Source organism: Cydia amplana, chromosome Z (genome assembly GCF_948474715.1).
Source record: "Cydia amplana chromosome Z, ilCydAmpl1.1, whole genome shotgun sequence".
NCBI lineage: Eukaryota > Metazoa > Arthropoda > Insecta > Lepidoptera > Tortricidae > Cydia > Cydia amplana.
Window position 1 is genome coordinate 11,598,926 of NC_086096.1, and position 25,003 is coordinate 11,623,928.

The window sequence follows — 25,003 nt, forward strand, 5'->3', positions numbered from 1 at the left end:
AAATTAATTTAAACCAAAACGGAATATTGCGGGCGCCAGAAATTGAGGGAGCCTGTGTATTTTCCCAGATGCCCGCGAAACGATTTCGGGGAAGTTTCCAACATAACAAGGATAAACTTCCTGTGTAGGCTTAATTTTTTTTAAAGCACTTGACTCTAGGTTTTAAGCTGACAAAAAGGATCACCACCAAATATTATTCATACTTATGCACTAAACTAAACACTGTCAACAGTAGGTAAGTTCTCTTTTTAACCGACTTCCAAATCTAAAAGGAGGAGGTTATCAATTCGGTTGTATGTTTTTTTTTATTTTTTTTTATTTTTTTTTTTATGTTTGTTACTCCATATCTCCGTCATTACTGGACCGATTTTGAAAATTCTTTTTTTGATTGTATGTATATGCATACAGATTGGTCCCGTTTTTGTCAAAACCCAGTTCTGATGATGGGATCCATGAGGAATCGAGGGAACTCCTCAAATCTTAAAGGCATACATATAGTGATTTTTGTGTTTTTATCAACAAATCAAGCATATACATTCAGAAACGTGACATTTGATGAAGTGGAACTGCTGATGATGATCAGAACAGAACTCTTCAACGACGCATAGTTCACGTTTGGCGATTTGTCCTCTTCGTTATGTTTGTTAAGCAAGTTAAGTTTTTAAGTCACATTTTTGTCAAGCTCGAGTTCTGATGATGGGATCCATGAGGAATCGAGGGAACTCCTCAAATCTTAAAGGTGTGCGTATAGAGATTTTTGTATTTTCATCAGAAAATCAAGCATTTTTATTAAAAACTGTCGCATTTGATGAAGTGGAACTGCTGATGATATCAGAACAGAACTCTTCAACGACCCATAGTTCACGTTTGGCGATTTGTCCTCTTCGTTATGTTTGTTAAGCAAGTTTAGTTTTTAAGCCACATTTCTGTCAAGCTCGAGTTCTGATGATGAGATCCATAAGGAATCGAGGGAACTCCTCAAATCTTAAAGGCATACATATAGTGATTGTTGTGTTTTAATCAACAAATCAAGCATATACATTTAAAATGTAACATTTGAGGAAGTGTAACTGCTGATGATGACCAGAACGAAACTCTTTAACGACGCATAGCTCGCGTTTGGCGATTTTTTCTTTTCGTTATGTTTGTTAAGCAAGTTAGGTTTTTAAGCCATATTTATGTCAAGCTCAAGTTCTGAACATGGGATCCATGAGAAATCGAGGGAACTCCTCAAATCTTAAAGGCACACGTATAGAATTTTCTGTATTTTCATCATAAAATAATACATTAACATTAAAAACTGTCGCATTTGATGAACTGGAACTGCTGATGATGATCAGAACAGAACTATTCAACGACGCATAGTTACATGTTTGGTGATTTCGAATTTCGACTTTGACTTGGACTGGGACCCGGACTCGGATCCAGATCCGGACTCGTACCCGGATCCGGTTCGGACCCGGACCTGGACTCGGATTCGGACTCGGACCTGGACTAGACCCGGACTCGGACCCGGACTCGGACACAGACCCGGACCTTGACCCGGAAAACCACTATGATACCTAAACTAAATAAACCACTATGATTACCTACCATAAAATGTAGGTATAAAGTATGATGAGGCCAAACCCCTCCCGCTCAAACCCCCGTACACCGCACCGCATGCGCCGTTAAGTGGGTTAGGTTAGGTTTGAACTGCTATCCTCACAGAACCGAACAAAAGTGGGTTAGGTTAGGTTAGAACTGCGAGCCTTACAGAAACGAAATGCTTCCTTTTCTACATAGCGCACCATCTACAATAATCTTTCACCGGGCCGCATAGAAGTCGGTTTTTTTTTTCTTAAAAATTATGTTCCGTTCATGTTCATAGATATCCGTACCGTTCATAAATATCCGACTTATGAATGCGCCAACATTTAGTACTACTGGGATTTGTAAGGTGTCTGGCTCAGGTCACGCTTGGAAAAGTGATCATTTATTTCTGTTCTAGTGCTAATTTTCATGTAGCACAGGTTTGGGTAATTCCAAAATAACATTTTTTTATATTTGACCACACCGAGATCTGGTTACTCAACGGACAGTCAAATTAATATCTGATCTGAAATTAATGTCTAGCCAGACACTTTTAGCACAAATAAAAACACAAAGACACTGTCACTTTAATAAACAAATCACTAATTTAAAAATGTGAGATTATGGATTGAACAGATATTACATTTAAACAAACATTAGGCTTGGTTGCTTTTGTCCGGGAATGCTGACAAAAATCTTCCCAAACTATTAAAAACGACTTAAAAGCTATCAATGCAGTAGGTACCGGAGACAACCCACAACCGTGTGATGTTGCGCAGAACTACTAGGAGGGCTGACCCCAAGTAAAATGGGGTAAAAGCCAGGACCAAGAAGAAGGTTGGGTAAATGATGACCAGTGATCGGTTATTTGGATTCTCCCTCGCGGGATATCAAGTAGTAAAGTTAATATAGATACGACAGTTTCCCGCGATACCGAACAAACCGTACAAAAATAAAACAATTTAAATTATCTCTAAGGAATTTTTTATATTGCTTCAATAATCTTCTTTAAAGGTAGTTTACTACTTAGTTTGATATTTATTTTATTTTGCCATGATTGCCCACATAGATAAATGGTTTGTAAATAAATTACAAATATTCTTTTTATTTGCCCTTTTAAGCAATTTATGAAAGACATGCAAAAATAAATATAGGTAGTAAATTTTCTACGAAGGGCTACGAAGTTCCTTGGCGCAAATTGACAAGCTCGTATGTCCACGAACCAATTATTTGCTGCTGGGGAATTTCGCGGCCCACTCGGATACTAGCAGATAGCAGCCGAGTGGGACCAACTAAAGGCCATGTTGGCTAACTACGGCCCTGACAAGTCCGTCGAGCAATGGAAGCCCGTCGAGCACTTCTCGTATGACGAATTACATGTCAATAACAAATATTCTTTATATTTGCCCTTTTAAGCAATTTATGAGACAGAAAAATTACTACCTATAATTATTTTTGTTACACTTTCTAGACTACGAAGTTCCTCGGTGCAAATTGACAAGCTCGTGAACTATATTGTCCACGAACCAATTATTTGGTGCTGGGGAATGTCGCGGCCCACTCGGATACCAGCAGATAGCAGCCGAGTAGGACCAACTAAAGGCCATGTTGGCTAACTACGGCCCTGACAAGTCCGTCGAACAAATGAAGCCCGTCGCGCACCCCTCGTATGACGAATTACATGTCAAGTATATATATCTAAATAGATAAGTAGGTATTTATCTACATCCATATAATCACTTCCCTACAATATGTTCAGAAACAATAATAAGTTAATGGCTTATATGTATTAAGAAACCTGTATCCGTGGGTGCATCGTAATTTTTACTTTACAGTTCAAACATTCCAATTACGAAATCTTAGAAAACAAAAGAATCATCCAAACCTTGTCAGTAAAAAAAGGCGCGAAATTCAAATTTTCTATGGGACGATATCCCTTCGCGCCTACATTTTTCAAATTTGCCGCCTTTTTCTACTGTCAAGATCTGGTTGACCAAGTATATTTTGATTATCGTCTTACTCGATTTGTAATTTCATTCGAGATTAAATTCTTGCTCCATACATTTTTATAAATCTCGAATTATTACAATCGATTTGAGAATCAAAATCCAAAAATAGATTGTTTATGACATAAAAAAAAACTTTGAATCTCAGTCATTTGTTTCGAACGAACGATAAACTTTTAAAGAACAGAAAAGTTACTGTGAACTTTGCTCTCGCTAGCTAAAGATCGTCTGAAATAGTCTGAATGATGCGTGGCTTATTGATTGCTAATTCTGGGTGATGTGTTTTTATAGACTGGCTAGATCGAGAGCCAGTCTATAAAAACACATCACCCCGAAATTCAAGAAAAAATCTCCTTTAAACCCTGCTTTTAAAAAAACTGCAATGCCAATCAATAAGTTACTTCTACTATTTGCAGATTACGTTTGGGTCATTCATGTTATCCGGTATTACTATGTAAACGCCGCATTAAAGATTCGTCGGTGTGTGAATGTGGATTGGATGAGGGTAGTCTAGACCACATATTTTTTGATTGTAAAGCCTGACTACAGTTTATTTGACCCTCGCCATTTTGCGGATTTTCAATGGTACTAATTTCTTTTACTGGCAACAAGTACTCTTTGTCAACGAACGTTGGATGTCATCGAATGTCACCGATGTAAACAAACAGAAAATATCTAGGAATATATTCAAATATAAACGGTTTTATTACAAAAATGCCAAAAAAAAATATCCAAAGATGCGAAATTTTTTTTAGTGAATGCAATCAAATACTTACAGCTTAAAAAAGACGAAGAATTACATAGCATTCCAATAAACAATGTTTTAAAGTTGGTTGTTGACATTACCGGTATTGACATTTTATAGTGCGGTTGTATTGAACTGGTTAGTTGTTTGGTTTCAACTTTAATATTTCCTTTAATATTTCATTTAAGGTTTATGTAGATCGACGATAAAAAAAATATTTCTAAAAATAATGAGACGGTCTTGACTTTGCCCCCTGTACAAAACAAAGCCCCACACAAAAAGAGAATTCAATTAGACGACTTCGATAAATGTGCCATAAGGCATAAAATTCATGAATTTTATGCCGTGCGAAAACAAGTACCGAGTATCAAAACTCTGCTCACTGCTTTGAAAAAAGACATTGGATTTACAGGCAGCAGAGAGTACTTACGAAAACTGATGCACAGTATGGAATTCAAATATAAAAAATGCAGAAACCAACGGTCAATATTGATGGAGCGTTCCGATATTGTGGTTTGGCGTGAAAGTTATTTGGATCAAATCCAAGAAGTAAGGGATAATAATATGCCTATAGTTTATTTGGACGAGACCTACATTCATACTTCTGAACCACGCCAAATGTTGGCAGAGCGAAAATGAACCTGTAGTATCGAAAGCCGTTTCAACAGGAAAACGACATATTATTGTTCATGCCGGTGGACCATCCGGATTTGTTCCTAATGCACTTCTGGTATATAATGATAAAGAAAAAAAGCAGATTACCATGATTCGATGAATAAAAATAATTTTAAGAAATGGGTTACTCAGAAATTAATTCCCAATCTAAGTGAACCCACATGTATAGTTATGGATAATGTCCGATACCATTCCATTCGCATTAATAAACCACCAACATCTGGCGACAGAAATCATGTCATTGCAGAGTGGCTGCGTTCGAATAAAATTTCATTTCCACAAAAAGCATACAAAGCTAGATTGGTGGAGATTTTGAGACGTCACAAACCTGAAGCAATATATGAAATAGACACGATTCTCTCCGCATACGGACACAAAGTGATAAGATTACCGCCATATCACTGTGATTTAAACACTATTGAGATGATTTGGGGCATTGTAAAAGCTAAAGTGGCAACTAAAAATGTGTCTATCGATAATAAGGCTTTTCTAAAGCTTGTTGAAGATAGTTTTCAGGTATAAAACTTATTTTAATGTTTAGAATTGAGTTATGTAAATTATTTTGAATTCAATCTATATAATTAATGATTTAAATTTTTAATAAATTATTATCGTATAGGAAGTAACTCAAGAAAATTGGAGCAATTGCTGTGACCATGTTAAAAAAATTGAAGACGATTATAGGAATAAAGGTCCTATAATAGAATTGGAGACTGAACGTTTTATAATCGAGGTCGGTGGTCCTGAAAGCGACACAACATCTGATGAAAATCAGACTTCGTCAGAGCCAGAAAACGAAGAATATATATATATTGAATATTTAGAATCAGATTTTGACGAATAGGTAAATTGAAAGAACCGAATTTTCTGTAAGCAATGTTTTGACATTATACGAGTATCAACATGAAGCAAATGCCCATTACCCCGACTATACATAACGTACGCACATTATTGCCATACGTAAGCAGTTTGCAGCGAAGCGACACTATTTCAGGGTCAAATAAACCGTTGTTAGGCTTTAACAAATTAACTTCTTCTTTGTATGATTTGCTTCCTCCATTTATACCTCGTGGCAGCTACATTTTTACCTCAGCGAAGAATTTAATGGAAAAAACGGATTATAATAGCTAAATTAAACCTGTCGACTCATGCCGCGAACCACGTTGAATGGCGATGGACAACTTTTGCACCAGGTACGATCCCGCGCGGGCGTCAGACGTCCCACTTCCACTTCTCTAATAAAGGCAATAGCCTCCGACCCCCAGCACCCAGTAGTTTCAAACGCAAGGGGTCAAAATAATTACCGCCCTGGGCTGTATATTTATCCCGATTTTTGCCCGCGGCAAAATCTGCAGCGGCACCAGCCGTCCACACAGTTCGGCAGAGGTGTGCTACCCGGATTTCATGCCTTAACTGGCTCTTATTATACGGCAAGTTTTAAAGGGAAGGGTAAACTGACCCTTTGAAATATTGAAAACAAAATGGATCATATCAGAAACCATTTATCAATTTGAACAACCCAAACCAAATACATGAAACCTCTGACTTTATTCAAAAATACACAAGCGAAATGTACGGAACGAAAATATGCAAAACAGTGAACGAAGCGAGAGTAGTTGTTAAAAAAAAGAATTCAACACTGTCACAACATGGATTTACTTTAAAAAATACACAAAATTTTGATTCCGGCAACATACCCCATTTTGGAGCTCCTTAAAACATAAAATATTACGAACGGCGTTCATAAATTAAATGTGGCAGTGTGCCGCAGAATCCACTTGCATTTGCATCACATATTGCGGCTCGACATTAGCAGATGAAATGTACAAAATCAAATGGTTCGAAGGACACAACTCCTTTGCGAGTCGAAGACATATCAATTGATAAGTCGGAGTCTGGAACGTTCGTCAGACTTCGACTCCGAAGATGTGATTAAAATATTAATAATAAAAAAATACAAATTAAAAACGTTATTTAGATTTCAGAATAAAAATTTGAACTCAATGTTTTGCTTTTGTAAAGCCCTCTACTTTAAAGCCCTCCACATGGTCGGCATGGATATGACTATATTACGATACTCTAACCATTTAACGTATTAAAGTAAGCATTATTGGTTCAGTTTAACCTATGAAGAATATTGAAATAAAATGTTATGAGGTCGGACTGTAATAACTGCCAGGCTAAGGTGAGGCCGACCAAGACATATACGAGGGGCGTTCAAAATATTCTCGGTATTGATATCTTACGACCTCTTCTAAAATTTCTTTCGTTACTGACCGCTAAGGTTTATTCATTGACATTAAAAAAAAGTATAATTCGAACCGAGATAGTCTTTTGTTTTTCTGCAATTGCTGAACAAACATGAACATCATGTGCGAATTGACAATGTTAACTAAATTAGAACATCGATGCGTGATAAAATTCTTGACAAAACAGGGTAAAAATCAAAAAACCATAAAAGAGGAAATGGATTGTGTTTACCGTGAGTCTGCTCCTTCTTTATCTACCATTCAAAAGTGGTCAAGCGAGTTTAAACGCGGAAGGGAGAGTATTGAAGATGACCCTAGACCTGGCCGGCCTGTAGTAGCTACTTCACAAGAAAATATTGATAAAGTGGAAAAACTTATATTGGAAGATGGTCGAGTGAAGGTAAAATCTATAGCACAAGTAACCAATCTCTCTATTGGTACCGTACATTATATTATACATGACCATCTTAATATGTCAAAAGTAAGTGCAAGATGGGTTCCGCGAATGCTGACTCGGCTTCAAAAAGACATGCGTGTAGCTTGTTGTTCCGATTTTATTGACCTGTGCGGTGAAAATCCTGATGAGATAGAATAGTTACTGGAGATGAAACCTGGGTTCATCATTATGACCCAGAGAGTAAACAAGAGTCCATGCAGTGGCACATTAAGGGTTCAGCTCATCCCAAGAAGTTCAAGGTCATCCCTTCAGCTGGCAAGGTCATGGCCACGATATTTTGGGATTGTGAAGGAGTATTACTAATCGATTATAAAGAAAAAGGTGTAAATATCACAGGACAGTACTACGCTAACATTCTACGTCAATTAAAGGATGTAATTAAAGAAAAGAGGTGAGGAAAGTTAACCAAAGGTATTCTGCTTCTGCATGACAACGCCCCCGTCCATACTGCTCATATTGCCAAGGCAGCTATTGTTGAATGTGGGTTTAAAACTGTTACTCACCCACCGTATAGCCCGGACTTAGCCCCCAGCGACTTCGTTTTGCTCCCCAATCTTAAAAAGGATCTGCGTGGAAATAAATTTTCTGACGATGAAGCATTGAAGGCGGCAGTGGAGGAGCATTTTTACACGAAAGATAAAAAATATTTTTACGAGGGATTAAAAAAAACAATTGATCGATCTTTTAAGTGTATGAACATAGGGGGGGAGTATATTGAAAAATAAAAATATCAAACTTTTCGTACTTGTTTGTTTTCATTCTCATACCGAGAATATTTTGAACACCCCTCGTATGTACGTCAACAGGTTTAATTTAGCTATTTGAACCCGTTTTTTCCATTCAAGTTTTCGATGAGGTAAAATGTAGCTGTCACGTGGTACCACAAATTCGGTCGGACACACCACTTTTTTTTACTGTCCTACAAGTTTGATTCTTTCGAAGTGGGTTTTTTTATGAAATTTTGTACCATTTATAGCTAAGGAAAAAATATGATAATGATAACCAATGTAAGTATCCTAAATTTTTTTAAATAAAACCGGCCAAGTGCGAGTCGGACTCGCGCACGAAAGGGTTCTGTAATACCATTATGCAAAAAACTGCAAAGTAATCAAGTTTGTTGTATGAGATTGGGAGCCCCACTTAAATATTTATTTTATTCGGTTTTTAGTATTTGTTGTTATAGCGGCAACAGAAATACGTCATCTGTGAAAATTTCAACTATCTAGCTATCACGGTTCATGAGATACAGCCTGGTGACAGACAGACGGACAGTGGAGTCTTAGTAATAAATAGGATCCCATTTCTACCCTAAAAACAATCCAAATGCGATCATCCGTTTCTTATACATACAGTCGTGGCCCACTAATTATCAAGAATAGCCGTAGTTATTACACGCATTTTTTATAAAACGTTTGAATTTCATATTGAAATATTTATTTATATTCGTTATCAACAAACCCCGGCCGGCGAGAGCACAAATGCGTCTGCTCCTAGTGCTTAATTAAATATCGACTATTCTATCGACATATGGATGTCGATAGAATAGTCGACTTTTAATTAAGCACAATTTTTTTTTTAAACTGAGCCATTAGTATTTGTTATTTATTTCACCTTGATACCTCCACGCGTTTCTAAGAATAACCCTAAAACAATTTTCTATCAACATAAAATTATTATTTACACACACACATTTCACATTATTATTTTTAAGCTTATATACTATTTCAATCAACTGATTACAATTATAATCAATTTATCATACTCACGGGAATGTTCGTAATAGATAAGAGTGAGTGACAGTTGTAAATAGATACTTTTCACATACTCGTAACTAATAGACCTCTTTCATATCATATGTGTATTTCGCGATTATAAACAACTACTATTTGACATTGACTCAAATCCATCGGTGTCAATCGTAGAAATTACATTGAGACAAATTAATTTACCATCATTTAATTCATTTATATTATCGACCCGCCATACCACGCAAGAAGAAACAGTGTACTTGGATAGCCGATTACGCGGAATATATAGAAGATCGAGGTGAACATTTATTTTGTAAAAAATGTGAAATCACAATGTTAAATTCCAAATCTTCCTTACAACGGCACATCAGAAGCAAAAGGCACTGCGGCGTTTCAACAAAAACACAAAATTTATTCAATCTGGAACTGTTAAAGTTTATTTTGGCTTGCAACATCCCCTGGACCCAAATTAAGAACCCCATTTTCAATAATTTCATTAAAAATTGCATATCCGGAAAATTTTGTAAAGTTTGTATTCCCGATGAATCTTTTCTGAGAAGAACTACTTTGGACATTGCATATAAAGTGAAAATGCACCAAATCAGGACTGAACTTGCAAATGCTAGAATTTACGTAAGCGCAGACGAATCCTCAGATGCAAACGGACGTCAAATCGGTAATGTAATGGTTGGAGCTTTATTAAAAGAAAAGATAAGTACCCCACACATCATATCGAGTTTTTGGTTAGACGAAGTTAATAACGTTACTATATCAACACTTATTAAAATTGCCTTGGAGAAACTATGGGGGAATGACCATAACAAACATGACAAAGTCTTGTTACTCCTTACGGATGGCGTAGCCTACATGTTAAAGGCAGGAAAGAACTTGAAAACTCTTTTTCCTAATTTAGTTCATGTTACATGTCTAGCTCATGGCGTAAATAGGGTGGCTGAACAAGTTCGATTACTTTTTCCCGCTGTAAATAATTTAATCGCATACACAAAAAAGGTGTTCCGAAAATCGCCTAAAAGAATAAGAACGTTTCGTCAGATGTTACCAACTGTTCCCTTACCACCGCAGCCAACTATAATAAGATGGGGCACATGGATTAACGCGGCCTGCTACTATCATAAATATTTGCCTGAAATCAAGCGAGTCATACAGACATTCCCTAATAGGGATTCAATGTATATTTAGAAAGTCAAACGTGCAATGAACGATTTAAATATTTTGAATGACCTTAAATGGATAAATAATTATATTTCAATAATACCTAATACAATAAAACAATTACAAAATCAAAATTTAAGTCTCGAAGCCAGTTTAAATATAGTTCACAAGTTGAAAGTGCACTTGTCAAAATTACGGTTACATCCTCAAGGTAAAGTACAACAAGTATCAGAATGTGTTGAAGAAGAACGTTGGCATTTTAACTTTAAACAATTTAAATAAATTGATATCTGGCAGAGAAGTGGAACTACCTAATACAGAACAAATTCATAATCACTATGAATTATTTCGTTTTGCTCCGATTACTACAGTAGATTTAGAACGGTCCTTTAGTTGGATGAAATGGATTTTATCGGCAAGGCGAAGGAGTTTAAAATCAGAAAATTTAGAAAAAATGCTAATTGTATATTACGAAAATTACATAAAATACTGAATAAATACAAACACTTGGTTTTAATTTTGTTTACAACAATAATTAATACTTCTGCATATCATAACGGTGGTCCAGTACATCGTGTTGTTTTTATCGACATCGACCAAAGTGTGTGTCCTCGCACTATTAAGCTGTCAACGCATTTTTGCTCTCGCCGGCCGGGGTATGGTTATCAACTATTTAATTTAAGTATTTCTGAAGTTGATTAAAACAAGTTTTAACCGCAAAAAAATTTTGATGATAATAAAAATAACCATTTGAAATTAACTTATCCCATGACATAGAAAGATATGCTAGCACACTAATTAAGAACGGTGCATTTGGATCCTCGTATCTTCCAGAACAATTGAAAAGGACCAACATGTCAGCGCTAGCTTTCTGTTTCTTGGCTATTCTATTATTATTTCGTTGTTGAGATGCATCCATGCATGCATGCATCATAGTAACATTGGGTTTAGAGAGAACGTGGACGTATGTCGCTTGGCTAACAACTTAAATGTTCGAAAAAAGAACCAAACATGCCAGAAGGTTAGCGGAAACAACGGCCATGTAGGACTAGACTCTACCCCTCGAACTAACGCCCTAATTGTTAGGATGGCGAAAAATAATCCTAAACTCTTTTCTGAGATAAAACTTCGAGCTATTGGGGACAATCTGGACTTGCAGCTTGTACTATTAGGAAACGACTGAACGAAGCGAATTTATTTCGTAGAATAGGACCCAACAAACCCTTATAGGGAGCGACAAAAAACACAAATGCAAGGATTAAATTCGCAAAAGAACACAAAGACTGGACTTTGTCGCAGTAGAAGCATGTGTTATGGTCTAATAAAATAAAATAAACCGATTAGAATATAAATAAAAATACAATGGAGATCGGGAAGTGGAGGAAAAGTGTTGATATATGTGAAGTATCGTGTCTCTTTGAGAAGTATTCATTTTTCTAACAAGACTTAAAAAATCATCATGCGACAACGAGGTGGTTGTGCGATAAAAGTTGAGGGGTCTCCAAATGACTGAGGCCCTGGATTTCCACCTGGAATTAGATCTTCTTCTATGTCTCTCTCTCTTTTGATGCATTTTTGGACTGGATTGGAGTTGATTATGATGATTATATCTTAGCTATTAGGAGTAGCTACCGTAAAGCGACCTACGGTTGTCCTCCAACGTAAACCACAGGATGTATATATTAATCCTTTTAGTAAGAAAATTTTAACTTTACACAAAGCCAACATGGATATACAATTTATATTAGACCCGTTTGCGTGCGCTGTATACATAGTTGACTTGTATACAGCGCATGACATAGTGAGAGAGGGATGTCACGTCTTTTACGTGAAGCTTTAGAAGAAGCGAAAAAGGCAATAAAGGCGTTAAGGAATCCTTAAGATTATTATCAAATGTTTTCTTAAATTCTAGTGAGATTTCTGCACAAGAGACGATATGTTCTCATTGGTCTTCCATTATCTCGAGCTAGTGAAGCTGAAATGTACATAAATACTAGTTTGCCACAAGAGAGAGTCCATATATTAAAAAAAGCCATCATGAATTACAGAAGCTTGAATCTGATTCTCCAGATATTTTCCAAAAAGGTATTATTGACTATTATTCAAAACAACCCCCTGTCATTAGATAACATAATTCTTTTCCATTTTGCAGTATATTATACACATTTAAAAAAAGCCAATTAGATTCATAGACCCTTTTAATGACAGTTCTCAAACAATTGATAATTCTCAGGCTGTTGAAGAAATTGCAGTGGAAGGTAGCTGGATTCCTTTGGATGATAATTTGGGATACATACGAAAAATAATAAAACTACCAGTAATACGATTTCGGCGGTATAGTTACCTTGATGACCCGGACAATTTTTATAGAGAACAAATAATGCTGTCATATTCCTTGGCGAAATGAAGAAGAGGAATTATTAAGTCCCAATGTAAACATTAAAAATGTATTTGACGAGTATAAAGAAAGAATAAAGACTGAGAGAGAACAATACAATAAGTAAGGGGATGCTGAGATGTTTAAGAGATTGTTAACAGAAATAAGAAATGTAGAATTAATAGATGAGGAGGATGTGCACGGAAGAGATGTTGCCTAGGAGACATTTGAAGGGTTTGAATTTGAAACCCAAATTACAGACATAGAAGAATATCTAATTCCTGTGGAAATCCAGGGCCTCAGTTATGTGGAGACCCCGCCTCAACTTTTATCGCACAACCATCTCAGTTGTCGCATGATGATTTTTTAAATCTTGTTAGAAAATTGAATACTGCTCAAAGAGACACGATACTTCACATGTATTGTTGGCGACTGGCTGGCGTGCGACCTCTTCTATTCATTTAGAGTCCAGATGTAATATTTATAAGTATATGTAAGGTATGTAGTTTAATGTGTATATTACTTTATTATGTGTTTTGTGTTGCTAACATAGCTGTAAGTATTTATATTATTTTATTAAGTGTTTTGTGTTACTAACATAGCTGTAAGTTTTGTGTAATATGTAATACGTATGGACAAAAGTCTGAAATAAAGAATTTTATTATTATTATTATACTTTTATTTTTATACGTTTTTGAATTTTTGGCTTTCCATGTCAGTCTGCCTGTCACCGCCTTACTCTTAATATATCTTGTGTTGTGTTTTAAATAAATAAATTAATAATCTACGTTTTTGCATCATCTCATCATACAGTTCACCCCGTTAGCTATCATATATCAACACTTTTCCTCCACTTCCCGATTTCCATTGTATTTATTTATCAGTGGGGGCGCTGGTGTCGGTAAAAGTGTTGTCATAAAAGCAGTATATCAATGCCTTACTCACTTATTTAATAGAGAACCTGGAAGTAATCCCGATGATCTAAAAATGTACTCAACTGCTTTTACTGAATTTATTTTGCATGAATTGCATATTTTTTGGACCCATAGTTCAAAAGTTAGAGGAGGGGGTGAACTTTCTTTTTTCTTTCGGATAGTACATTGCGTCATATTAACGACTTAGCAGCGGAAGACGAAAACAAGCGAGTTTTCGAAATAGATCAAAACGTTAATGAGCCAGGATTTATTAAAATAAGGGCTACATCAAGATTCCGAAACGCAATCTTTTATTACGTGTGGATCGCATTTGATGAAGAACATAATAACGGGAGAGGTGAAGATCCAATCTTAGGCTATTATTGCACGTGTAAAAGTGGGCAAGAACCCTTGGTACATGCGGTCACGTTACAGCAATCTTATGGTTTTTAGGTTTTGCCCGATACGAAGAAAATGTTAAGTATCCATCATTAAGATCGCTTCATACCATACTTAATGCATTGAATGCACAAAGGTAGCCTTGTAAAATCAACCAGATATCAATTAATTATAACTAGTACATATTAGCACCGTAATGTACCTACATACCTATACGAGTTTGTTAGTTCTCCACGCTCACACTAGGACGGAACCGGACGAAATTCTGTGTGCAGATAGTTTGAACCTGCGAATGATGTTTTTATCCCAATATTGCCACGTAAATAATAATAAGCCAGGTTGCTACAGTGTACGTTAACTAATAAGAATTATATGTAGGTAAAAAATATTGAACATAAAAATAGTCATATTTTAAAAACTAGTCATTAATTAAAGTTGCAACTTCACACAGTTGATCAGAGTATTAGACGCGTTTCGTAGCATAATGCAAAATTCGCAAAGTGCCAACGCCCGCATATATCCAAATACGCATAACTCCAATTTGGCAAACTACCAAAAGTGACAAACTCGCAAAACACCAACTACGATACTTACCAACTTGTAATACGCATAGTACCAAATTCTCTATTTACCAAAACTTAATACGCATAGTACCAACTTCTCTATTTACCAAAACTTAACGCTTCTGATCGAGTTGACCACCAAAAACACAATGAATATTTTCTCAGCCAAGCAAGAAAAAAAATATAATACGCTCCTCTCTCTCTCGCATATTATTACCTCAATCCCTCTCGCAGACTACCGATATCCCTCTTGCATACCATTCATCTCGCTCGCACGCCACAATAATAAGTGTTACTTCAAAGGGAAAAAGTCCGTTTTGTTATAAATATTGTACAGAATCTGTCAATGACGATAAGAAAACTTGAAGTAGTATGTATATCCTCTATATTAAATACTCACGTGATACTGGCCACTTCATTGATACTCGTATTGTCATTGAAGTCGCAATGCAAAATACGATTGTCAATTATGGCGGACCCAAACCAACCAATAAACCAACGTTACTCTAATACTAACGCGGATTCGTGAGCCGTAACCGCCTGTCGTCGTTAGAGCCCTTTGCATAAGGATTTTTAGAATATTGGAAAATGTATATGTTTCACATTGCACCATCTTTTATTTTTAACAAAATTACCTCTACCATCATTGGTCAGATGGACCGTGTGGTAGGTAGGCATTTGGTTTTTGCCGTCCGGCAAATAATAATTTGTCCCTTAATATTATTGCCTGTAAGGTACTAAGGTTATATTTCACTTCGCGAATTTGGCATTATGCTTAATGGTACTACTTTTGCGTCAGCCAAATTTCCATTGAATTCCTTAAAGAATAGAAAACCACAACTACGAAAAACAAAAGATGAGATAAAAAACCAAGCCAAGTGCGAGTCGGACTCGCGCACGGAGGGTTCCGCACCATCAACAAAAAATAGAGCAAAAAAATCGTGTTTGTTGTATGGGAGCCCCCCTTAAATATTTATTTTATTTTTAGTATTTGTTGTTATAGCAGCAACAGAGATACATCATTTGTGAAAATTTCAACTGTCTAGCTATCGCGGTTCATGAGATACAGCCTGGTGACAGACGGACGGACGGACGGACAGCGAAGTCTTGTTGTATGGGAGCCCCCCTTAAATATTTATTTTATTTTTAGTATTTGTTGTTATAGCGGCAACAGAGATACATCATTTGTGAAAATTTCAACTGTCTAGCTATCGCGGTTCATGAGATACAGCCTGATGACAGACGGACGGACGGACGGACAGCGAAGTCTTAGTAATAGGGTCCCGTTTTTTACCCTTTGGGTACGGAACCCTAAAAAAGACGTTTAGCCCTTTTTTAACTTGTTTTTTTTCTTCCATTCCAACTACTTCCGAATTATGAAGGAGTATTTGTTACCAACCTTGGCAAGCTTAAAGCGGATAACGCATCGTGCAGCTGGATCAAACTCCAGTCAGGACCACAAATAATAAGTTTTTGGCAAAAAACACTTTTGGTACAAGCTTTCATCGCTGACTGTACTTTTCATTCCACAGACAACTAATACTCATCGAGACAATTCTAAAAATCCTAAACACAATTCGGTTGCGTTGTTTTATCACAAAGTTCCTATGGCCACCTCTTGTCTCCATCATCAGATCAGCCCGATGGTATCATAATATTGCATTGTCACCCGACTTACATATGTATGCAAATTTTAAAACCGGGCAGTGGGTCAAATTTAACTTACAAGATTTGACCCGCACAAACATACATAGTTACCTACATACAATGCATGTTAAGTAAAAGCTTGTAAAAAGGAAGAAGTTATTTCTAAAAGACCCCGAAAACACGAATATTACATATCCGTGCCAGCTCTTGTATACCAAACAATACAATAGTTATTTGTACAACAAGAGATCAAAGTTTGATATTTCTTCGAGTGCTTATTTTGAGTCACGTGCAAGCGAAAGAGTCTATACTAGATCTATACTAGAATTAGTAGTGCACTGTATATTATAATTGATTTAAATTTCATAAAGAATTAAAACTGTCAGAACAAAGAAAGAGCCGCAGGTTACAAAAGCTAGACCCCGAGTACCAAGAATTAGTCACAGGAAGACAAAAAAGAGTACAGACACCTTCCAGTTCAAGCGACGATTATTACGACTCATATACTGAGCTTCAAGGGTCTAGCTTAGGTCCTTGTCCTCCAACTGTTACTATCTCGAGCCTCAATAGGAGTTTAATTGAATACACTATGAGCACTTTTGAGTTTGACGAATCTGTTCAGCAGTCTACATTCAAGGGCGAGCAATTCTATCAACAGCACCAAAATGACCTCTTTTTGGCTGAAACAAAGGCACTAGAAAATATTCTGTGTCAGGGAAAGAAGATCCTTGATAAATTGAAATTGAAGAATGTAATTTATAATCTTGAGCGTAGTAAGGGACTCAAAAGCGCACGAGATGTAAATAACTTTGATCTCGTGTAGTTCACAAAACTTTTCAACTCAGCAGTGAGAACATATTAGAAAACCCGAAAAATGTATTCCTTCTTCATCACTTACTTATTCACTCATGTTTTCTTAAGATATACCAACAATTAAGTTTTCACCTCAGCAGCTCGAACAAGGGTACTTTGCTACTTAAAAACAGTGAGCAAAACCGCATTTTGCTCACTGTTTTTAAGTAGCAAAGTACCCTTGTTCGAGCTACTGAGGTGAAAAGGTTATTTTGTTATGAGATTGACAAACAAACATTACAGCTTATGGAGTCAACAGATCTCGGTCTCTCCCAACTGTACCAATCTAATGATCACTCTTTTTTTTCATAAGCCACTCAACCTTTATCTGCCCAGCCATTCGTTTCTTTTAAGAGTCACAGGAACTTAAGGGGCCACTGATTATCAGTCCGCCGGACGACATCAGCCTGTCAGTTACAACAAAAAGTTGACAGTTTTCGAACATTTGACAGGCTGATATCGTCCGGCGGACTGATAATCAGTGGGCCCCTTTAGTCGTCGCCTAACAATAGAAATTACACTCTCATTTTAAAACGACATGCTGAAATAACATGGAACTTGCCAAGAATATTGAAGTAACATATGTATATCTATACCTGGTATTAGTATCAATTGCTAGAAATTGTAAGTACCTATAATATAAATGAAATAGATCGAGTACCTAGAAGTTTCCCTCGCAAAATTTCTACTCGGTCATTTACATAGAACATAGAACTACACAGGTCATACAATATAATAATATCTGGGTAACCGAGCTTCGCTCGGAAAACATATAATAACTCGGAAATGCGCGTTTCCCCAGAGATAAGACCTAGCTAGATCGATTTATCGCCCCCGAAAACCCCTATATACCAAATTTCATCGAAATCGTTAGAGCCGTTTCCGAGATCCCCGAAATATATATATATATAAATAAATAAATAAATAAACAAGAATTGCTCGTTTAAAGGTATTAGATAAACAGAACCATTTTAATTTCAGTGTCACTTAATTGTAATTTTTTTTTCCATCGTGACGTTCCCTTGTTGCAAACAAAACATGTAGGTATTATTATATAACGCCGATAGTGGGAATGCAGAAATAACGGTGCGGGATCTCTTCGACTGTTCGCTGAGAGGTTTCCGCAACAATAACAGCTACCAAGTATGAAGTATCGTGTAATCGATAAAGGCGATTACAAGACTGCGGCAAAATGGTAGATCAGTACCTGACAGTACTGGTGGCCCTATCTCCACGTATTGGCGTCAACTGAAGAAACTATGGATGGATCTTAATTCTTAAACCATTCCTGGCTCCAGCAATAGGAAATCAGGGCGGTTGTATAATACTCAAACAACCGTCCACAAAATTACAAAACGGGACCAACTGTAACCATTTTCTGTAGTCAAGGTACTTGCATTGAAACATAAAAATAGGACGGCTTGACCCCGAAAAATTAGTTTGAAGAAAAATAGTGGTGAACCCTAATTCTCTCTAACATAATATGGACCGACGAAAGTTAATGAACAAGAAACTCGATGTGGAATTGACAAGTTATTCACCACGGCACCAAAAAATCAACACCCTCATGCCGGCCGCGAACAAGCGCGACACTCATGAAAATTGTACGAGATTTCAACATAATTAAGCGTCGAGCCCGGCAAAATCGTGCATGAAAACAACCAGCGCCGCTTGCATCAATCAAATAACTGCCAACGGTGGACGTCAAGACATTGAGCAAATTTTGTCGTATTTAATTGCAAGCTTTACTTAAGTGACATTTTATGTTTTCAACTTGAATTTAAACCCAGATGACAAATGATAAACATTATAAATGTTAATAAATAGTTTAGGATGTTACTGAATTGTTTTTTATTTATTTATGTTATACTTAATTTAAATACCACAACATTATTTATCGCCTAAACAAGCGCGGGTTTACTTAAAAGGTTTTGGTTTGGTAGAGATTTACATACTACACGTATTTTATAGTTGATGCCAAGTTTCATGTTATTCCAGCATGTCGTTTGAAAATGTGACTGTAACTTCGATTGGATGGCGACGGCTAAGTTATTGCGGCGCTTAGGCCCGGCGTCCACTATCGGCATGCCACGGCAAGGGATCCTTCGGCATATTACAGAGGCGTCTTCAGGCATGCCGAGGTGTGCTTGGGAATGCTGAGGCATCCCTCAGGCGTTCTCAGGCATACCAAGGTGGCCAGAAATGTAGCCCCTCGTATATAGGGGTGGATGAAAAGTACATAGCCTTTAATTCATTAAAAAAAAATGGCCGCTATTAATTCGTGTTTATTGACTATTCTTTTTTCAAAATTTCAAAATATGATTTGTCAGTTGCTCTTCGTTTGTTTTTGGCACTCAAATGCTTACAACATGTCGCTAGAGAAAAATAATTTGCAATTGAGCAACGGGCAGTGATTCAATTTCTTACTAAACAAGTAAATACGCCTTCGCAGATAAAACAACGTATGTATGTTGCCCGTGTCCTTCCGATTTCACAATAAAATAAGTTCTGGTCTAGGCAATTTAAATTGAAGCGCTTACTTTGTGACAAATTGGACAAGTTGCCTTTAGACGCGGCTGAACAAGCGAGAAATGTGTACCGAAAGAGACGACCTTATGATTAACAACGAGTGTGACAAAGATGGACGGAATGAGAAAATTAATCCAAAATAACAGATTTCTTCGTAGGCACAGAAATAAATAAGGAAGAATTTTTTGTGCTCCTCAAGTTTATATAATATCATTGGCCGCGAAAGCCTTGAAGACGATCCTCGTAGTGGACAACCAATTTCTGCCACCTAGAAGAAAATGTGCCAAGGCGAAAAGTATAATTCTAGCACTAGTAAGGAACGGGTTAATGAAATATTTCATGGCTATTTGAACATGTCTAAGGTTAGTGCCCGTTGAGTCCCTAAAATGCTGACCACGGTAGACAAGGACAGACGTGTCAAATGTTGTCGAGTTTTTAGACATGAATCGCGGGAAAGAGGAAGAAATTATTTCCAGGATTATGACATGTGATGAGAGGATCAGACAATCGGACTCAGAAAATTTAATGCAAATAAAGAATAAAGCACTCCCGACCCGTGGTCCAACCGCTATGTCCAACTGGTTATGGCACGGATAAGTACAATTATAATTATCCCCAAATTTACCCGTGGTCCAATCGGTTGGACCGCGGGACACTAAGTTTATCGGTAGTCCAACACTAGAAAATATGTTTACCCGTCGTCCAACTGTTGCACCACGGAAACGAATGTTTACCCATGGACCAACTAACATAAAGGCAAAAAGGTTGTCTTAGTAATCTATTATTGTGTTAAACTGCAATTGATGGCAACCTTGTTTCGATGATGATTAGAAATTGACATCAGTGTCTGAGCTTGCATTTGTTAGTTTGCTGTGAATACGGATAAATGTAAGAAATGGCAGAAAATTGCGATTATTATTACAACTAAGGCTAGCACATAATACTAATAAACAGCGTTTTATTTCTACATACAGTATATGAACTTGAAAATAAACAGGAATCACTGCAATGCAAATTCAAGGACGAAAAGCCTCCTTCCATTTCTTCCATCTTCCGGTTCTTCCATCGGCTAGTAAACTTATGACGACAATCTGATTGGACTGATCAATGAGGTGATTGATAGTGAACGAATATTTTGACGACAACCGAAATATTTTTTTTAAAGGTTTAATGTCATTATTTGACAAATGTAATAAATGCATTGAGAGATTATATAGAAAAATAAAAATAAACTACCCAGTCACGTATTTTCTTTCACAAATTATACCTTTCAGCCACGCGAGCTCCTAAGAACGCCTGATATGTTTAAGGCGCCTAGGTATGCCTGAGGACGCCTCGGCTATATGCCGAAGGATCCCTTGCCGTGCCATGGCGATAGTGGACGCCGGGCCTAAAGATATTATTAACCATAATAAAAAAATACTTTAAACCTTTTCCACAAACCACACAGATACATGGCTTCTCTCCTGTATGCGAGCGTCTATGGCATTGCAGATCCGATGACCGGGGAAAACCTGTAATACAATAGAATATCATAAAATAAATATCCAACAAACATAAAAATGTTGAAAACGCGTAAAACATTACTGTACAGCATATACTACAACTAGGTAGGTAGATAGATACCTACACGAACACAGAAAACAACTAGGAATTTTGGCTGGAGTCAGACCAAGATAAGTCTACAACGATTTTGATAGCACACACAGTGCAAGTGTTAATTTAAACGTCAATCTTGTATGAAATTATGAAGTAGGTATAAATAACACTTTCACTGCGTAATCAAAACCGTTGCAGACTTGCCTCGGTCTCACAATATTTGGCGTTATCAAACTGCGCGCTGTACAGTTGAGTCGCTCGCGGACGATAAACGTGGGGTCATTTTTGTGCTTAGTCGGGCCATTAAGGGGCCCACTGATTATAGTATGGCTCTTCTGAGGTGAACTTTTCGCTTCGAACCTTAATCTTTCAAACAAAGGCCATTGTCTCTATTATCGCAAAACCGCTTGCTCCCGACTTAGCACGTGCCAGTACAACATTCATATTGAAAAACAACCGGTATCGTCATAGTATTAAGGTTCAAATTTAATGTCACTGATATTCTAGATATTACGTTTTGGTAGTGTAGGACGATAGACCGCCCCGAAGCGATACGGCACTCATATTATTTTGATACTTAGTGTGTTGTTAAAAATGAAACCCGGTTATTTATGATAAAGCGTTGTATATTTGTTATATAACAAAATCTAAGGTAACAATGTAAATTTAAGATTAATAAGTTTAACATAGGTATAATCAACATTTTTCCGTGTAGGTATATAAACAGTTATACGTACTACTAGATAAAATCGTGTCATAAAAAATCAGATATAATCAATTTCTTTCTTATATTATAACCGACCTTTCTTCTGACCGTTGACACGTGACGTTTTGTTAGAAAAGCTGTACGCTTCAAAGCTCCACGTTTGCCTTATCAGTGTTTTTATTGTCACTATGCGTCGGCATCACATCAGAGGTGCTAATTTCACAGTATCGTTATTTTAAAGATAAGAAAAAATAACAATGCTTGCAGCTGCACCTTTGTAAATTATTACATTTACCACCGCAAGCTAATAATTTAAATAAAACAATATAATAAATAACCACATTTCATTTTTAACACCACACTAAGTATCAAAATAATATGAGCGCCGTATCGCTTCGGGGCGGTTTATCGTCCTACACTACCAAAACGTAATATCTAGAATATCAGTGACATTAAATTTGAACCTTAATACTATGACGATACCTGTTGTTTTTCAATATGAATGTTGTACTGGCACGTGCTAAGTCGGGAGCAAGCGGTTTTGCGATAATAGAGACAATGGCCTTTGTTTGAAAGATTAAGGTTCGAAGCGAAAAGTTCACCTCAGAAGAGCCGTACTATACCAGTCCGCCGGACGGTATCGGCCTGTCATTTGTTCGGAGCTGTCAACTTTTTGTTCTAACTGACAGGCCGATATCGTCCGGCGGACTGTTAATCAGTGGGCCCCTTTACAGCTGTTCTAGTTAGTTGGATAGTTACCTTTGCCACAAAAGTCGCATTTGTAAGGTTTCTCGCCGGTGTGCCGCCGCATGTGAACGATCAGGTTGGAGGAGTTGGAGAAACTGCGGCCGCAGTACAGGCACAAGCAGTTGTTGCTCGCACTTTTATCGCGGTGGGCCTCGTGAACGCGCTTGTGAGAACTGGAAATATGTACCAATATAACCAAATGTACATCATTTGTGATTTTGAGCTCGTGAAAGCGCGAACTATCTAAGTTTAAATGGTAACTATAGGTAATATGAATGTAACGTGTTTAGTTGTGTACAATATTCAGTTATTTTACTATCAAAAGGAATTCGCGTGAGATATATTTTATTATGATTTCAAGGAAAACTAAATTAAGTAATAATTAAGATAACATTTCACTCTACCGTTCAATTTGGGTTTTTAATTGTCAACGTACCGTAAATTGTCCCTTCTATGAAACTTCTTTTTACACACATCACATTCAAATAGTTTTTCACTCGGCATGTGCTGTTTAGTATGCCTGGCAAGTAAATCTTTTCTGAAATCAAAATAAATAAAAAAAGATTATCGAAGTAACCTAAAAACGAATACTAAAAACCCAGTTTCAGCTATCAATAATCATAATTACAATTTGACAGATTCAATACTATTTTATTACTAGGAGTCTCAACACCAATCCATGGAAATAATTAAAAAATCAAATAATCATAACCTCCTCAGACCCCGACAGAAACAGTTGTGTCATTAGCATATTTCTATAGCTGGTCAAGCAGATCTTGTCAGTAGAATAAGGCGGCAAAGGACTATGCGTCAAAATTGTCCCAAAACCAACAGAGTTGAGAGTTAGGTCATTAAATAGGTATTTCTCTGTACTTAATTTCGTTCTATGGGCACCAAGTGGAATTCCATTGCAGAACTGAGATATTGGTATTTTAATTAAAAATCGTCACCCTTATTACCTAGGCAATAGAGTCCACCGCCCGGCGAGCGCGGCAAATCATTTGGTGTGCTCGCCCGGCGGTGCGCGAACATCTACCCTGCAGCAATGAATTTACTTACTTGGACTCTTATTGCCTAGGTAATAAGGGTGACGACATTTTGGCTAAAATACCAATATCTCAGTTCTGCAATGGCATTCCGCTTGGTGCCCATAGAACAAAATGAAGTACATAGAAATACCTATCTAATGACCTTACTCTCATTTCTGTTGGCGTTGGGTCCAGGCTGTATACAAAGTTGCCCATGGTCCTTTGAAAAATGTAGGCGCGAAGGGATATCGTCCCTTAGAAAATTTGAATTTCGCGTCAAGATTTGCTTGACCAGCTATATGTGTCCGGTATAACAATCATAAAGCATTAGAAATAGACAAGCTTTTTAATGGAATTATTAAAACAATAACATAAAGTAATAGCTCACCTGTAGAAACTTCTTTTACAAGTATCACATTGATATTGTCTCTCGTCCGATTTCGTTTTAGGATCCATAAACTTCACTGATACACTTTGGCCTTCGTGGAACCGCAATATGTGCTTATTTAACGAAATCTCGTAAGCAAATTTAAGCCCACAAGTACTACAAATATATTTTCTTTCTATTTGCTTGCATATATTCCTATGGCGGGCGGCTGATTTGACTGATGCAAATACCTAAAATGTAAATTTGTATATTAAGTGAATGTGAGATTTTCGCAAGTAGTTCCCGACAATGGCCAAAAATAACTACTAGGGTCTGTGCGGAAAGAGAAGAGTCGTGGAATGTATGGGGCCCAATACATTCTACGACTCTTCTTTTTCCGCACAGACTCTAATTTTGACACAATCTGACAATAAATGATTACTTACTTACTTACTTGAAAATCTAACGTTTCTTTTTGTTGCAATGAGTGTTACTTACCTTGCTACAAAGGTTGCATCGCTGCGAAAGTTCTGGATGTTCAGCATCGTTGTGACTAGCCAGATCGCTTTCCGACAAAAACACTTCATTACAAATGCTGCATACTTTAAGAACATTCATGTTTTCCTGCACAATGTGATTGGTTAATGTAG

General features: G+C 36.9%; 1 protein-coding gene and 1 long non-coding RNA gene across 2 annotated transcripts in view; one reads left to right on the top strand and one right to left on the bottom strand.

The window, feature by feature from the left end:
- Positions 1-25,003, bottom strand: part of LOC134661328 (zinc finger protein 271-like) — a 58,807-nt gene that overhangs the window by 28,097 nt on the left and 5,707 nt on the right. The window contains exons 9-13 of the mRNA XM_063517345.1: positions 24,852-24,977; positions 24,375-24,604; positions 23,395-23,496; positions 22,971-23,131; positions 21,337-21,420 (exon numbers count right to left, since the gene is read on the bottom strand). Coding sequence (XP_063373415.1) covers positions 21,337-21,420; positions 22,971-23,131; positions 23,395-23,496; positions 24,375-24,604; positions 24,852-24,977 — 703 coding nt within the window. The remainder of the gene's footprint in view (positions 1-21,336; positions 21,421-22,970; positions 23,132-23,394; positions 23,497-24,374; positions 24,605-24,851; positions 24,978-25,003) is intronic.
- Positions 4,315-4,644, top strand: LOC134661550 (uncharacterized). The gene is made up of 2 exons (XR_010097971.1): positions 4,315-4,461; positions 4,512-4,644. It is a non-coding gene; the product is annotated as an uncharacterized LOC134661550 (long non-coding RNA).